At 39.3% G+C, this 17,855-nt stretch overlaps 1 protein-coding gene across 1 annotated transcript in view; it reads left to right on the top strand.

Annotated features, from left to right (window-relative positions):
• The window catches only part of RNF213 (ring finger protein 213), a gene marked incomplete in the record, with an annotated part of 2,890,576 nt that overhangs the window by 802,992 nt on the left and 2,069,729 nt on the right, over nt 1-17,855 (top strand). The window contains 1 exon segment of the mRNA XM_044069632.1: nt 13,330-13,545. Coding sequence (XP_043925567.1) covers nt 13,330-13,545 — 216 coding nt within the window.

The raw sequence follows: 17,855 nt of genomic DNA, 5'->3' as shown, positions 1-17,855 counted from the left end.
TACATACCAAAAACAACATTGCCATACCTCAGAGAAAAGGGAATAGTCTGAGAAATGGCCATTTTGAACTTGGTATGTGTGAGTCTGTTTTTTATAACTATTCAGTCTTAAATGGTTACACCATTAAACATTTGTCTGAATAAGCCACTTAAGCAAATGGTATGAATGGACGGCTTATAGCTTAGCACATCTAACAAAAATTGTCAAGTATATGAAACCAGGTATTGACTTGGTTGCCAAATTGGTCAAAGTAGTATGGGATGTCATTCCCTCTGACATGGTACAATATCCTTTTTTTTAACTGCGTTACTTGTAGTGCATGTTTTGAAAGATGTGGAAGGCGATGATGACAAATCAAGTTAATTAAATAGTGGTGGTCTGAATGATATTTGTGCTGATAATAGTTGCAAAGCTGATTTTCACAGACTTTTTAATAATTTGGATTATGAATAGTCTTCCTTTAAAGGATTTGAATAGTATTATGTGCCAGTAGTAAATTCTTAAATGTTTATAGTTTGTGTTTTCAGTTTTTTTCATCTAAAGAAAACAAAAAAAAAAATAAATGATATATTTAAAAAGTTACATAACAGTTAAATGTCACACTATTCATGTATGGTGCAACTTTTTTTTTTCTGAACCAAGGCTTGGGTCACTTTCAGCCCAGATGAGTATACTGCTGTTAACATGAAGTTTCCTATTAAACAGGAGTCCGTGCGTCGAAAACGTATTGCCACAACTTTTATCTGTAAGCAGTTTGTGTGTGGCTTCCTCACATGTGCACCGTCAGAAAGAGCATATTCTAGGTGCAGGGTTTGTGTACCAAAGGAACCAAAATTCAAGGTATTTTCCTGCATTAAATTAATACACAATCCATGTTTTGACTTATTACAGAATTCTTTCCTAGAATCTAAAAAGTCAAACCATCACACAATAATTTTTCAAGTAGCTGACTTATTTTTACTACACAGACTTATACAAGGGTCAGTGCCTTTAATGGATTTTTGGTGTCAAAACTTGCCCTCAACTTATATACGAGGCTGACTTGTACATGCGTCTATTTGGTATGTCCCAAAGTTTCTACAGTTGTACAATAAACAGCAATTAACAGCAGGGACATGTTTTGAAAATGATTCTGGCTTCTTAACCATTTGATTTGTTTGCTTTAAGTAAACAGTAGTGATGATTTTGAGCATATTGCTACAGCAAGACATTAGATTTCATGTTCATTTAAAGATAGACACACACTAGTGAAAACAGTGGAAGTGCATTCATTAACATTTATCACTTCAGTTCATATGCAGGAGCATATTTCCTCACCCTCACTCCCAGCAGAATACATCAAGCAACCACACAAAAAGACAAAAGGACAGAGTACAGCCACATGCATTTTAAATCAGAATTCTTATGAACTGCTGTACGTCTAGACTTGGTCCAGGTTTTTTGTCCTTTGCCTCTTGCAAGTGTGTTAGTGTACAGTATCAGCCTGCAAACTGTTACTGGGAATGGGCATTCTGGGAATTTCCACAGATGCAGCATGCTTACATTCAAGCAAGCTTAGTAGATGGAGTAATGAAGGGAAATAGTAAATATGAAAAAAATCAACCCCATAGTAGTTTGAGGTGTGGCTGACTTTTCTTATGTGTCATGGGCAGACCTAACATAATGAAGACCAGCTGTTAGCAGAGGGGTTGAAGAGGGTGGGCTGTAGCCTATTTTTTCTATGTTTTGAGGGTGGCAGGATCTAGGTCAGAGGTCCGCTTGAGCAGCAAAGGAGCTTTTATGCCCCAAGTAGACCCAGTGGACCTAATTGGGGGGGGGGGGGTATGCATGTTTTCTGTGTATGAACTAGGGAATGGAAAAGAAGAGGAAGTGTGGCTGGCTCTGACTACTGCTGTACAGGTGTGTAAACAAAAAGGTAGTTGTTGGTTAGCATTAACAGATTTGATTGTGGGTAAAAGTTTCATTTCAGTGGAATTAGTCCTTACTCATCCTTCTGTAAAAGAAGTTTCTTGAGTGTTTCAAGTTAGTACATGAAATATTTTTTTTAGTGTTTGATAAGTCTTCCACCTGTATTGTGTGTGTGTGTGGTGTAACGGCTGCAGTCATTAGTGCAAGCTTTTGTAAGCTTTTAGTAGACTGAGATCCCCAGCTTTGACCACTGAAGCTAAACCAAGGATGGCATGAGGCAGTGTCAGATTTATACAGAGTGCATACCAGCTAATGCCAAGATCATGTGGCCTTGGAGGATGTTTGTGCTGCTGGGAAAGAAATGATCGATTCACAGAACTGAGTGGAAAGCCTATGGGTTGCACTGTCCATACACCTTTGTTTTTGCATTGTTTAAGTAACTGTAGGTAGTATGGATGCAAGTATAGTAGAATATATCCCACACATCATCTGTTCAGAAGTACATTTGGATAGTTGGTCATCCTTTATTTGGAGATTCGATCGCTGGATCCAGGGCAAGGTGGTCTCATCCTTCCGAAGAGGAAATAGAGTTTGAGGCAATCTGGTTTGGGGTACCAGGAATGTGGTGGCATCAACACAGGGCAATATTACAACAAGCAACAAGAAGTGGTGAACCTGCAGCAGCCATGGTTTTGCACTTAGGGGGTAATGATATTTGCCAGCATCCATTAAAAGAACTAGTTGGTTTCTACAAGAGGTTAATTGCCTACACAAATGCTGGCCTCAGGCTATTATCTGTTGGCCAGAATTGGTGCAGAAAAGGCGGAAGAATGAGACAGACAGTTAATAATACCATGAATAAGTTGCTAAGGGACATTAATGGGTTGTACATTCCACACCCCTGGGATTTGGGTCTGATAGACAGACAGGTACACTGGGGATATGGGGTCCATTTGTATGAAGATGGTATGTGGGTTTTTATAAGGAATTGCAAGCTGGTTTAGCACTGAAGGGCCTACACTTAGAGTAGTGTGAGATGTGTTTGGCTTTGGCGGAAGGGAGGAATATTCCTCTTTCTGTGGGGGAAGGCAGGAAGGGTAAGGGAAGCCAAGGTAAGTGGGGGGGGGGGCTCAGTACTCTAGCTGGACCTTCCACAGGCCAGACAGCCCCGAGGATTGTTGCCGGGGAACTTAGCCTGGCATTGGCCCCTTGGCAGATTGTAAGGCGGCCCAGAGGAATTGTGAAGAATTATGAAAAAAGTTATGTTGTGTGTATGATGGATCAGAAGGGCCGGATATCAATAGTGCTGTCTGTTGTCCTGTAGGTTTAGGGCAATGCTATGAAATAAAGAAATAGCCTCCCTGACATCCCTGCCTTGCGCACATCTCAAAAATAATTGACTTCTATTAGAAAAGGTCATTGGCAGTAATTGGCAATAAACACATGGCTGTGGCCATTTAATCCACGTGATGCCTCTGTTTTTATTAAATATGTAACTTTGATTTAAGTTTGATTTACTAAATATGCAAATTTGATGCAGATATGATGGCAGTGATTTATAATGTACTGAGCTGGTTTTATGAATGTGGTTCAATGGCAATGATACAAAATTATTAATGAAAAATTATGTATCATATGCTGAACTGATTGTATAAATGTGGTACATGAGTTCATATCACATCCTGTGTTGCATCAATGGTCAAGGTAAAGTATTTGACAAAGTATGGTTAGTGTTTTGCAATTTTAGCAAAGGCAGGTAGAGCTGTACCAATCTTGGACAAATAAAAAGAAAAAATTGCTGTCCAGGACCAAGAATGAGCAGGTGCCCAATTGGAAGCAATCTCTCCTTAGCCTGAACAAGCAAGTAAGAGCACTAGTGAAATCCTGTAAAGCCAACTTCGAATCCAGATTGGCCACATCTACTAGAGACAATCATAAGTCCTTCTTCACATATGTGCGCTACCTCAAAGGAAGCATCCAGATCTGCTGAGAGCCGGTTGTCAAGGACACCTCATACACAAATGCCGTAGATATAGCCAGTCTACTGGCTGACAGATTCAGCGAAAACTTCCCCCCTCTGTCTCCGCCATCAGTAAATAAGGACATCCCCAGTACCTGCCCCCCCACCCCTTATCTCTAGGAACAGATCACTGCCCTCTCAAAAGACAAAATAATACAGCCTCCATGGAACCCGATAACATCCTAGGCTGCATCCTACATGAACTCTGGCATGAACTTGCTGCACCATTAGGCACCCTGTTCAGCCAAAGCCTGAGTACTGCTTTGTCCCAGACAAGTAGAGGACAGCCACTGTCATCCCTTTACACAAAGGTGGAGCATCCACCAATCCAGCAAATTATAGACCATCAGACTAACCAGCCTGATATGCAAGACCATGGAACGGATTGTCATGGACCTAATTAACAGGGACATTGGCAACCTCCAAACACTTGACCCCACACAGTTTGGCTTTGTTAAGAGGAGGTCTTGTCTGTTAAATCTGGTCGACTTCTTTGAAACAGTCACCAAAGAGCCATGGACGAGGGGAAGACTGTACACACCACCTACCTTGACCTGGCCAAAGCCTTCAACACTATTCCCCATTTGGGCGTAATAGATAAACTCTCTCAGCTAGGCATCAATCCATATGTTACCAGATAGGTAGCAAACTGGCTGACTGATAGAACCCCTCTAATCTAAATAAGGAAGCCACCTCCAGCAGTAGAACCGTAACAAGCAGCATTCCCCAGGGATTGGTCTTGGGGCCTCTGTTATTGAGGATATACTTCTGAGGTGCAGGCTAAAACCTGTAGGCTATGGCTGCCCAGGTTTGCAGAGGACTGCAAGCTGAGAGCGGTCAATTCCCCAAGTGATGTGGACGTCCTACAAGAGGGTCTCGCCCAAACAAACGACTGGTGCCAGAAACATGGTTTCAAGCTGAATGCCAACAATGCATCATCATCCCCTTTGGAGAGTGATGTCTCCACATATCACATTAATAACATCCTAAGCACACAATCAGTAGTGAGGGATTTGGGCACCCAGGATGAGAGCAACCTGACTTTTGACCACCATGTTGCTTCCATTATACAGAAAGCTTTATACATGGCCCACCTCATTAGTAAGGGTATCTCATCCAAGGACAAAGAGGTCATAACATTCCTGTATTCTTCCCTTATAAGGCCAATTGAAGTACAACGCCCCCTTTGGCATGTACCTTGCAAAGCACAGAAACCACAGAGGTTCCTCACCAGGAGAATCCAGGCCCTCAAACATCTACCCTGCACAGATAGGCTAAAAGCCCTATCCCTCTACTCCGTTTCATACAGACTCCTCAGAGGTGATCTCTGTTTGGCATACAAAGCAATCTCAAACCCTGCCTTGATGGGAATGCTGCATATCCGCAAGTCAAGCTCCACTCGAGTAACCCATAAGCACAACCTCAACCTGATCTGTGATATCAGCAGAATTTGTTGGTAGATTTGTGTCCCAGAGACTCCCCATGTATGGAATAGACTCCCTCTCCACATCAAGCAGAATATCTCATTATCCCTTTTTAAGCACAACCTGGATAACGGGATGGGAAACCGAAAATACACGCTGGGATTCCACCTGTGTCCCTGCTGTACAGGGGCTTTGGGTGCTGACTTGTTTAAACATGGGCTAAAATCTTGGCTTGGCTTATAAAGGCCTCAGGCCCAGTAGCCTAGTAACTTCCTATTATCCTATGAACTTCTAACTGATAACACTTCTCTGTTAGATTAAATTTTTTTATTTGCTTACTGAGGGTGATCTGTACTTTTAGGTTAGTGTTATAATCCCAGGAAACTATGAATATTGAATCTTTGACTTGCAGACCAATCCCAGGAAACTATGAATATTGAATCTTTGACTTGCAGACCAGTGAATTTCTGTAATGTTGATTGTGGGACATATCAAACATGGAAATTTGAACATGTCGTTAACTGGAATATGTTAGTGTAAATGTAAAGTAGAAATGCAAAGTAGTAACATGACTTTTGCATTACAATCATTAAGACATCCTGCAGTCATTATTGTGTACTGCAGTGCTAAATGTTTTGGCTAAATGTAATTATTTTAGAAACTAAGATTTAGTAGTGGTTACTTTTCCAGTTTAATACCTACACTTATGTTGCAGAATGTTATCAATTTATGTAATTAAAAAAAAAATGGCGGTGCTCTGTATAGCAGCGGCTACTTCAGCTCAGAAAAGAAATGTGCAATGTCTGTCCTATTCTGTCTAAATTAAGAGAAAAAAGTAAATCAGGGAAGAGTGCTAACATTAAGCTAATTTATAGTAGAGAGACTATTCTGGAAATTTGATCCTCAGGCCTGCTGTGTAACAGGTTTGATGAGCTGCTGTCTGTGGGGCCTGTGAGGCCTACAACACTTCTCGAGTTACAAGAGCTGGGAATCTTACTCAAACATGGAACAAAATGCCTTGTATTTACAGAATCAACATTACTGGATCATGGTAAGAGAAGAAAACGCAAGAGGTGTGAGAGAACATGCAAAAGAGGATCTAGGTTTGGAATCACTGCAAGACTGAAAGCAAATCCCTACAGGTCTGCACTCCCATCCATTCTGCTGGCAATCATTGGAAAGCAATATGGACTATTTAAGGCTGGAATTATCTACTCAGAACAAGGTGAGGAAATGCTGTGTGTTCATTTTCACTGAAACTTGGTTAAACTCTAACATTAATGACAGTGCAGTCCATGTGGAAGGGCTATCACTTTTTAGAGCAGATAGAATACACACTCTGTGGCAAGTCCAGAGGGGGAGGGGTCTGCATATACATCAGTAACTGGTGTACCAGTTGTGAGACCGTATCCTCGCACTGCTCAGATAATCTAGAGTTTTTGTCACTGAAATGCAGACCCTTTTATTTACCCAGGGAATTTAACAGCGTCTGCATCACAGCTGTCTTCAGTCCTCCCAGTGCTAGTCCAAATGAGGCAATGACCACATTATACCAGGCTATAAATGAACTAAAAAACAGGAATCCATACTGTGTTCATATAGTGGCAAGTGACTTTAATCAGGCCGACTTGAAAACAGTTCTGCCTCACCATTTCCAATATGCGGACTTTGCAACAAGGGGTGAGAGCACACTGGACAAGGTATACAGCAATGTTAAACTGGCACTTAAGGCAGTGCCTCACCCACACCTGGGAAACTCTGACCAGCTCTGCATATTGTTACTACCAACGTATATACCATTGATAACTAGAGGGAGACAGACAGTTAAATAAGTAAGAGTATGGCCAGAGGGTGCAGTCTCAGCACTCCAGAACTGTTTTGAGAGCATAAACTGGAGCATATTCAAGGAGGTGGCTACTGAGAACCAGTGTATCAACCTGGAGGTGTACATCAAGGCGGTGACGGGCTACATCTCAAAATGTGCGGATGATGCGACAATCACCAAAACCATCATCACACAAGCCAACCAGAAACCCTGGCTGACCGGAGAGGTGTACGAGCTATTGAAAATAAGGAATGCAGCCTTCAGGTCTGGAGACAGGGAAGCCCTCAGAACAGCCAGAGCAAATCTGAACAAGGGAGTGAGGGAAGCAAAATGCACCTATGGCAGAAACATCCAGAGCTACTTACCTGACCAAAAAGTCCCCAGGAGCCTATGGCAGGGTATCCAGTCTATTACTGACTACAGATCCCTGTCTTCACAATGTGAGGACAACAGGGAATTCCTAAATAAGTTGAATGTCAGGCAGCTGGGCCTAACAACATCCTAGGGTGTGTGCTAAGGGACTGTGCAGTGCAACTAATAAATGTCCTCACAGATATCTTCAATAACTGAGTCAGCAAATAGTTCTGAAATGCTTCAAGGATACAACAATCATTCCATTACCAAAGAAGTCTCCACCATCTTGCCTAAATGACTACCGCCCTGTAGCCCTCACCTCCACAGTGATGAAGTGTTTTGAAAGGCTGGACAAGGATGCCATAACATTTGGGATGCCTGCTGATCTTGACCCTCTGCAGTTTGCTTACCGAGCAAACTGCTCTATGGCAGATGCTATCACTCCATCTATTGCTGGAACACCTTGAGAAGAAAAACACCTTCGCGAGGGTACTATTCATTGACTTCAACTATGCTTTTAACACAGTCATCCCACTTCATCTGGTAATGAAGCTACTCCAACTGGGCATCAGCATTCCACTTTGTAACTGGATTCTTGACTTTATCACAGACAGACCTCCAAGTGTGCACAGGAAATAACTCCTCAGATAGCATCACCCTTAACACTGGAGTTCCACAAGAATGTGTACCAAGTCCCTTGCTGTTCACCCTGTTAACACATGATTGTACAGCCAGGTACAATACAAATCACATCATCAAGTTTGCTGATGACACAACAGTGGTGGGCCTCATCAGTAATGACTATGAAACAGAGTATAGACCTGGTGTGGAAATAACTTTGCACTAAATGTAACAAGACAAAACAGATAATTGTGGACTACAGTAAAAATGTCAAGGAACAGGAACATTCCCCCCTCACCATCAATGGGGAAACGGTTGAAAGAGTGAGAAGCACAAAGTTTTTAGGAGCGCACATTGATGAGGACTTGTCTTGGAACACAAATTCAAATGCCATAGTCAAGAAAGCACACCAGAGGCTGCACTTTTTAAGAAGGTCAAGGGCAGCGAATCTCCCATCAGCAGTTCTCACTACCTTCTACAGTGGTACTATAGAAAGCATCCTGACAAACAACCTCGTAGTATGGTATGGTATGGAAGCTGCTCTACCTCTGAACACAAATCCCTCCATAGAGTGGTGAAGACAGCCGAGAGGATCATTAAGACAACCTTGCCACCTATCCATGACTTGTACTTATCCAGATGTCTCAGCAGGTCCAGAGGAATAATTAAAGGCTGCACTCACCCTGCTTACTGTTCCTGCATCTATCATCTGGAAAGCACTTACGAAGCATACGTTGCAGAACTACGAGATTCAGGAACGGCTTCTTCCCTGATGTCATCAGGCTGCTGAACTGTAATAACCAAATACACTCTGATGTCCAACTGGGTCAGTACAAACTGTCACAATTTATGCAAGAACCTGGTTATCAGTCACACCTAATACTTAGTGCAGTATTCACCATGACTGTAACTTATAGGCCATCTAGGGCAGTAGCAATGCAGTAAAATATCTCTTCTTTCAGAGCAGTACATGCAGATCCATAAATTAACCATAGTGCAATATTCTCAGGTCCATAGTGCAGTACTGTAATGTTCGCAGTGCAATACTCAGTCTCTTTCTGTGCAAGGATCAATGCAATGTCTTAAGCAAGTACCTGTGCAATACTAATGTCTCATGCAAGTGTTCAGTTAAAAAGTGTTTCTAATTATGTGCAATATTAGTCTGTCTTACCTGCATGTCTGTGACATAATAGCCAGGTGTTATATGTGTAAATGTCTGTGAAAGTGGTCTATACGTTGTCTGCACATTGAGTCTGGAGATACGGAATTTCGTTCAGTTTTTGCACTTCATAGGTTCATAGGTTTATACTAGGCTATCTGCCCTAGGGCAATTATAAGCCTAGCCAGAGTGTGTATGGCTTTCGCCACCCATTTTAAATTAATTTTGCTCTGCCCTTTTTCGAGGTTAGTATACTATGCCTCTGTCTAACAGTGACACAGAATTGATACCCGGGGTAAACCTACTTGCGTGATTTCTGAATGACAATAAAGTTTACTTTGACTTTAAATTTTCATATCTAAACTTGGAAGCAGTATTAACTTCAGAGTAGCATTGTCAGCAAAAAATGCTGTTGGTGCACCTAAACAAACCAAGTAAAAACAAATTTTGGAGGTAGTCCTAGTGTGGTTAGAAATTAAGCAGGCACAGATCTTTATTAATGCAACTTTTTTGTCTACTGTTGCAGATTTTGCTTAATTTGTACTTATATTTGGAACTGTTTAATAAAACTGTAATATATGGGTTCTCTGGCATACTTCATTTTGCTGTAAATGGACCTCTGTATTGACAACACACTTTGCTCAATAGATTTGCAAGATGCACTTTCCAAGGTAGGGGAATATGCCCTTTTCTCCAGGAGTTTGTTTGATCTTGGAGTTAGCATATATATAATTAGTGTGTGTGTGGGGGGGCTAGCCTCCCCTGCAGGAACACTGAAAAAAAATGCATAATCCAAAGAGTGTCCTCGAGGCATGCACAGAAGTGAAGTTTATCAACGGATTGCGATTTGATATTACTGTGTTGACATTAATCACATCAATGTAATGCTAAATCAGCTAATTCCGTATAAATAGATATACGTTTTATCTTAGAATATATCTAAGAAATGTTAGAAAAGTGGGTATAACTGCCAAGCTGTTTAGGTACAGTAGTAATAATGCAGTAAACAGCTAAAAAAGAGGTATTTTGGATAGTTTCACCCATCTTCCTTGCACTTCAGCACCCCTGAGTACGTCTAAATCTGAGGTTGTACTCCCCCAAAGAAAAGGGAATACTCTGCTTTAGAAACAAGCATGCCTTTTTCTCTAAGACAATTCAGTATCAGAGTTAGTGTATTGTATTTAATTAACAAAGTAATGAGTGGCACGTCCCCCTCCCACATATGGCGGTAGTATGTTCCCCACCTTTGTGAAAAAAAAATCTGCTTTTACTATTGTTTGTATTTGTTGAAGTGGGACGTTTTGTACTAAATATGTAATACTGCATCCATTCCATTCGCTGTCTTGGAAATGCATTTACATATACGTCATTCAGTAATTTACATATCTGCTGATTCTCTGTTCAGTTCTCATAATAGTGGGATTCATCAGCATGTTGGAATCCTAATAAGTCAAAAAAAAAAAGAGCTTCCAGTGCGAGAAAATGAAGAACAAAAAAATAATTGACCAAGTTCAGGATTTGGGAACTTATGTGGACAGTGACCTAACTTTGACCAACTTGTGTCTGCCGTAAGAAAGCCCTTCTTTTCCACAGCTTCTTTATTTTTGTTTTATTTGTTTAACATTTGTTTACCAGAGAAGTCCAACTTGGCTATTAGCCCATTTTCAGTGGAGGCCTGGGGATAAAAGCTCCACATAGAAATACACAGTAAATAGTACAATACAACACAATACAGAATAGCAAGTAGAAAATATACAATATTGTTTGTACAATTATGTAATATTGTTTGCAAAATTAGATACATCTAACATCAAAGCTTTTGGTTAATACAGAAGTGAAGTCTGGCACAGTTTAACAACGCAGTGATAAGTTAGAGTGTGGAAAGTTTGATGAGAGCAGAGATGAAATAGAATGGAGAAACCTAGAGAGGGAAAAGATGGTGAGATGGAGCAGGTAGGGAGGTGAGTGCAGGAGGGAGAGTCAGATGGTAAACGATAGACAAAAGGAAGAACAAAAGAAGAGAGTGGCAGATGTAGGTGCTTTAGTTTAGCCGGGGGAGGTACATGAGCAGACCCAGTTGTTGTTTAGATGTGCCCTGAGAAGTTGTTTAAATTTGGCTGGGCCGGTAGTGTTATAAATAATATGATTATGTCCAGATCCAGGAATGTCATTATCCCCTTTAGTCAGCCCTTATTAGGACAGTCATTAAATACAGTGCCCTGTTTGGCAAGCATCTCTCCAGACACATGCAACAATTGGAATGCCCACAAAGATACCTTACTAAAAGGATACAAGGCCTAAACAACATGTCATACATGGACTGACTCATCCTACAGACTGCTTAATAGGTGACCTATGTCTGGCATGCAAGGCATCCTTCGACCCATTACTGATGGATTTACTGCACATCAGCAAATCAAATTGAATCAGAAATACTCAAATGTGGGGGGTTTAAACCTCTTCTGCAACATCAAAAGGACTGTTTGGAGGAGCAAGTTATTTCCCAGAGGGTACTACTGCTATGGAAAACACTCCCCATCCACATAAAACAGATTTCATCCCTGTCCATTTTCAAGCACAGCTTAGATCTGGGGATGGAAAACAAAACGTTTACACTGGGACTGTCCCTGTAATACTAATAGACAGATGCAGCTCCTAAATGCTTTATCCCATGCGTGGGTCACCTCAAATTATCTATGGTACGATTCCAGATTAGGGGTAACATGTAATTATTGACCATGAAATAAGTAAGCCCAATCTGTAACCAAATGGGATAAGTTTATTTTTAGCACAAAATAGGAAATTGGCTAGTCCTAAAATGGCCTGCAATTCAGTTAGTCTAAAACTTGCCCATGAGCCTGTGAACCTATAAAATTACCAGAGCCACACAAACCAATTCTCAGAAATTCCAAAGAGTAGGGAAATAAATATTTATTCTTTTTTTTTTTCTTTTAACTAAAGTTGAGCACTTTTATCTGAAAAAAAAAATCAGGACTTCAAAAGAAACTATTTTACAAAATAACACACTTTTAAAAGACTCTTTTTATGGTCACACGATTAAAGCATCAGCTAAGTTTAAAGTACACTTGCTCATTAGAATAAAATAAAGTTCACTCAAATGTCAGGTAATTAGGTAACAACCAAGCATTCCAAAAACTTAATAGGTAAGGAAGAGTTGATAAAAAATGCGTAATATAGTAAGGAAGTAACTTTAAACTTTCGTAATGCTATAGTCATTTAACTATCAAATGAGTTATTTAAACCAGGGATATTTGGTAAAATCAGTTCAGATGAAGTCCTGATTTTTTTCAGATGAAAGTGCTTAACTTAATATATTTTTTGCTTACTTCATTACTGTCATTTCTGAAAATTGTGTGTGACTTGAGGCACTAGTGTATTTCTTTTTAATTCTAATAACTGCACATAATTTTGTAAGAGAGAAATTACCAGCGGTTTTGTCTCGTCAGTGGTTGGAAAATGATGCAGGGACGGTTCTCCTTGCATTTACAGAGGTTGAGAGAAGTTTTTAAAGGGCTGTTGAATCTCATTCTCCACAAACTGCACCCACCTTGGCATCACTGAAACAGAAATCGTTACCTGAAGAAAGTTTTTGCATGGAAGTATGATGTAATGGCCTCCAAACCATGCCCCCATTTAACCTTTTATTTCAGTACAGATTTTTTTTTAACCTGGAAGACTGCTCTTTTGATTTATGCAATTTCAGCTTCTGGGAGAACAGGTAAGCTACAAACCCAAGATTTTGTCTAAATATGAGGTATACCTTGTAACCCACTATCCAGAAAAGCACCTTTATGTGATTAGACCAGCATGTGATGTTTATCTGCTCTAGAAATTAAAATACATTGATAGTGTTCAAATCTTTTCCATAGAAGATGATAGAATAAGCATTGTCCATTAACCTGAAGAAAATACAGTGGTCTGTTGTGTACATGTTGTTTAATTTTGGTGGGCCTTGAATCATGTGCAAACTATAAGATGTACTCATTTTGTCCTACAGAATGTCACAATACTTGACTCAGCTGTGCCAAAAAGGCATCGAGGATGACATTGACTCATGGATCTTAGTGCTTCCTATACTTCATCTTTTCTCTCTACACTTAAAACCATTCCAACCACTTTCAGCACAAGAACTGTTTAAATTACCTGATGTTTGGGCTGGTTTACAAGGAATCCCCTTTGCTGATTTTAGAAGCAAGAAGAAGTATATCTTTGGGTAAGTTCAGAGTGATGCATGACACTGGAAAAGGAAAAACTGAATGTAAATATTCATGCATCCTTAATGTAAAAGTATAGCACAAGGCAACTGTTTTCATTCTGAATTAATGAATGTGTTGTAGTATTAAATACTGCCATGTGGTTTAGAGTCATTACATGTGATGAAGTATTACCATTTACCTGAACTTGTTTACTTAGTAAATATTCAGGCAAGCCCTAAGATGATGAGCAGTGTCATTGGCAAAGAAAATAAGGGACTGCTAAATTCAAGGATATAATTGGTATGGTAGTCGAGAAAAGCTGGCTGTATTTGCAGATATTTTATACCTGACAAAACCAGAAAGAGACATTACAGTGTTGTGGAACATTTTGAGACAGTTTCAAATCTTTTTGAGATAAAAAAATTAATGAAGCTAAAACAAAAGCAATAGCGGTAAATTATGTACCCACCCATGAATTTTTTCAGCAATATCCATTTTTTGGGACACAATTAAGATAAAAATGAAGTGTTTAGTAATATGGATTAAAATGATTTTGTTATGGCAGCTAAGGATATGTGGGAAGGGACTAAACAAAAGATAATATAAAAACTGAGAAAATGGAAGCTTTGTTATATGGATATGGATAGTAAGATGCAAGCAGTTAAAATGTTTTTAGTCCCATTAGTCTTATACAGGTCAGGTATATTTTTATCAACTAGAGAAGAAGTTGTGGAGAGCAATTAATAAAGAGCTGAAGGACTTTATCTATGAGGGGAAAATGGCAAGAGTCAAGTGGGATAAGTGGATTCTTCCAGTAGAACGGGGCAGATTGGGTTACCTGATTTGAAGGGGTATTTCAGAACTACACAGCTAAGGCTCCTATACATAGCTCAAGCAGAACTATAATTCATAGTGGAAAGGGATGATGATGAAACATGGGAAAAGCTCCAGAAAGGAGAGATTGGTATTTTGGATGCAGGCCTTTAAGGAGAATAACAGTATTCATACAGAATAGTCATGAAGTAGCAGAAAGTATCCCAAGAACAAGGCCAACACAGGAAATGGAGAATGGAGATTCTGCCGATAGGGGATGACTGCAATTGGGTATATAGACAACAGGCAAGAGGGACCTGGAATTAATTAGAGAAAACTGGCAAAGGAACCAAGGTACTGGGAGCAAATAACTAGAGATGGAAAGGTAATAGAATGGGAAAATGCCAAGAATTTATTTGGACTGCAGGTTAGAGATTGCCTTCCATATCAAAGATTGATATCAGAGTACAGGCAAAGAGAAAGAAATAAGTGGGTCCTAAATGAAAGACCAGCACTGGTAGAGTTCTCAGCAGAATCTAGAAGAGAAGCTGCCATTAAAAAAGGAATACTTAGTAGAGCACACAAAACAAACAGTACCAGAATTACCCATTCTAAAGACTTAAACCTTGCCTGTGATATAAATAGGACCTGCTAGAGAGATAGGTATATGTGTCCCAGAGACTACCCCGTCTATGGAACAGGCTCCCCATCCATGTGAAGCAGAGTTCCTCCCTAATCTAATTCAAGTGCAGCTTGGGCAATTGGGTGGGTGGGAGACCGGAAATTAATCCCTGGTTTGGCACCTATATCTTTGATGCAAACAGGTAACCTGTAAATGGTTCATCTCCCAGGCCCATGCTTACACTTATCAAGGGTATCATAACTCGTCAGAGATTTGGGATGCATGGCTAGACTTAAAAAGGTTGTTAGCCTAGTAAATGCCTATGAACCTATAAGCATATAAAATATTGCATGATAGCTATAGCAATCAGAGGAGTTTAGAAAGGACTGGGAAGAGAGATTTTATATTTGTGAATTGCTTATACAATGGAAGGATATATGTATGTCTCCCAAATATGCAACAAAATCTAGAAGATTTAGAATTTTTGCTTAGAAATGTTTGCATACATATTTTTATACCCCAAGTAGACTTCAGAGAATTTTTCCACAGGTAGACAGCAAATGTTGGAGGTGTGACGAGGAAGAAAGAACTGGGAACATATTTTCTGAGTGTGCATTGAGTTGGCGGACTTTAAAGATTCCCTTTGGGGGTGGACAGTCAAAGATGCTGGGTGGGCAGATTGGTGTGATGAGGGAAATTATTTCTCTGAAATATGATACAGAACCAGAATTGCTTAGACATGGTAAGGCCCTGATGTGTCTAATTATGGTGGCTACCAAAAAAGCAATTTGTGGAAAATGGAAATCAAAGTCTAAACCAGTAATATTAGAAGTAGTGACTATAGTAGCAGAAATAAAACAGTTGGAATTGAGATCTTTAGAAAAGGATAGGAGCAAACCATGTAGGAAAAAAAGGAATTGTGGGAACAGTACATACAGAGGAGGACTGAGGTTTAAAAGAAGGCAGGACTTAAACTATGTAATGCTTGACTGAAAATGATTGCGTAGATTGTAAGTGATGTATAATGTTCACAACTCTGTGTGTCAGTGTGGTTTGTGATGTAAAATGCTGCAACTAGGATTATGTTGTAGTTTTTCATTTATATAAATGTATATTATTGCCTATGTTGTAAATGTTGGTTTAATAAAGATATTTCTTGTTTAAAAAAGGCAGGAACTGAATAATTTATGTAATGTTTAGGTTATGTAGCAGTATATGTGAAGTATGTTTGTGAACATAAAGTTGTTAATACAGTTTGATTACTTTATATAAATGTAAATTTGCGTATGTCACAAATGATAAATCAGTAAAGGTGTTAATAAACATAAGATAAGCAGTCGAGCAAGGTGCTGTTTTCTGCTGAAAATAATATGACTATACTTGAAATGAAAAAAGCCAGGACAGCCAGCAACCTTTACTAACTGCTCCCATACCTGTCTCTCCCCCCCCCCCCTTAGACTACGGGCATTTTACTCTTATCCTATTCAACTTGTATAGTATACGTACTGCTCTGCCATCTTTTATCTCAATATGTATTACCTCTGCTATACAGCTGTTGTCCACTAGAGGGCAACAGTTTCCTTTAGACCTCCATTCTGACTCACTTTAAGTAACTTACAGGCTCTTGGATTCCAGTATCCTGTAAGAGCTAACACTCCCACTCTTTTCTCTCTTCTTATATTCTTCTCTGCCAACCCTCTATGTATATTCTATTATCAAGGCATTGTGTCAACTCACCATCCCCACCTATACTTACCTTTGCTTACTGCTCCTCTGATTGTTCTCCTTGGGTGAACTCCTCTGTGGTGACCTTCTCAAAAATTAAAATTAATACACTATGTATTTTAGTTGAAATGGTACTGAATAATAACTTTTTCTTCTTTAATGGACATATATACAAACAAACCAAGGGAATAGCTATGGTTTCCAAGATAGCACCTGCTTTTGCTAATATTGTCATGAGCACATGGGAATTAGAAAACTTAAATACCTTGAAGAACTTTAATCTAGTACACATTTACAAAAGATTTATTGACTGTTTTTTTTTGCGTGGAAGGGTGACCAATCTTCTTTAGAAATTTTATTTCTGATTTGAGAGACAGTTTAGGTTTTTTGAACTTGATTTTGTCTGGAATAGGGTCTTCTATTCCCTTTTTAGATACACAGATATACTTACTACCTCCTAATACAAGTATGTTCCACTATATATGGAAAAGAGACCTATAAAAATAATCTGCTTGATTTTACTAGCTCCCATCCATTTTTTTTATGAAAAGGAACCTTGTCAGAAGTCCATTTATTCGCATCTCTAGAATTATCAGTCAAGATTATAACTTTCAAAAGAATGCTGTTTTGTTAAAACACGTTTCTTCGAAGGAATTACCCTCCATCTCTTAACAATATATGTAACGAGATCTCTAATGACAGACACACTAAATATTTACCAATTTTACTACATGGTTTTACACCTAATACTTCAAAACCAAGTAACATTAACAGAACCCTTAGTTTCCCATTACCTATCTCTAGGGACATGTCACAAATTAGAAATGCCATCTCGAATAACTGGGATTTATTAACTGAATCACAATTTGTCAGCTGCTGTTGGCACTGCACATACCTTTTCATTTAAAAGAACCAAAAACCATAAGAATGAGTTTAGAAAACAGAGATTTACCTTTTCTTATTAATTCTACTACTAACTCTCAAAATGGGATGCATTCATGTAATACATGTGTAGTATGCCCTAACATTTTCATAGGATCTCAATACACATTCACACATTGTAATTATACTATTAAGTTTTCGAAATATTTCTTCTGCCATTCTACAGCAGTAGTATATGCAGGTATTTGTGCATCTTATAAAGCATTTTGTGTAGGTAAAACTACA

The sequence above is a fragment of the Protopterus annectens genome, chromosome 4.part0 (assembly GCF_019279795.1).
Source record: "Protopterus annectens isolate FY-2018-M chromosome 4.part0, PAN1.0, whole genome shotgun sequence".
Lineage (NCBI taxonomy): Eukaryota > Metazoa > Chordata > Ceratodontiformes > Protopteridae > Protopterus > Protopterus annectens.
This window is presented reverse-complemented; position numbering and strand designations above follow the sequence as displayed.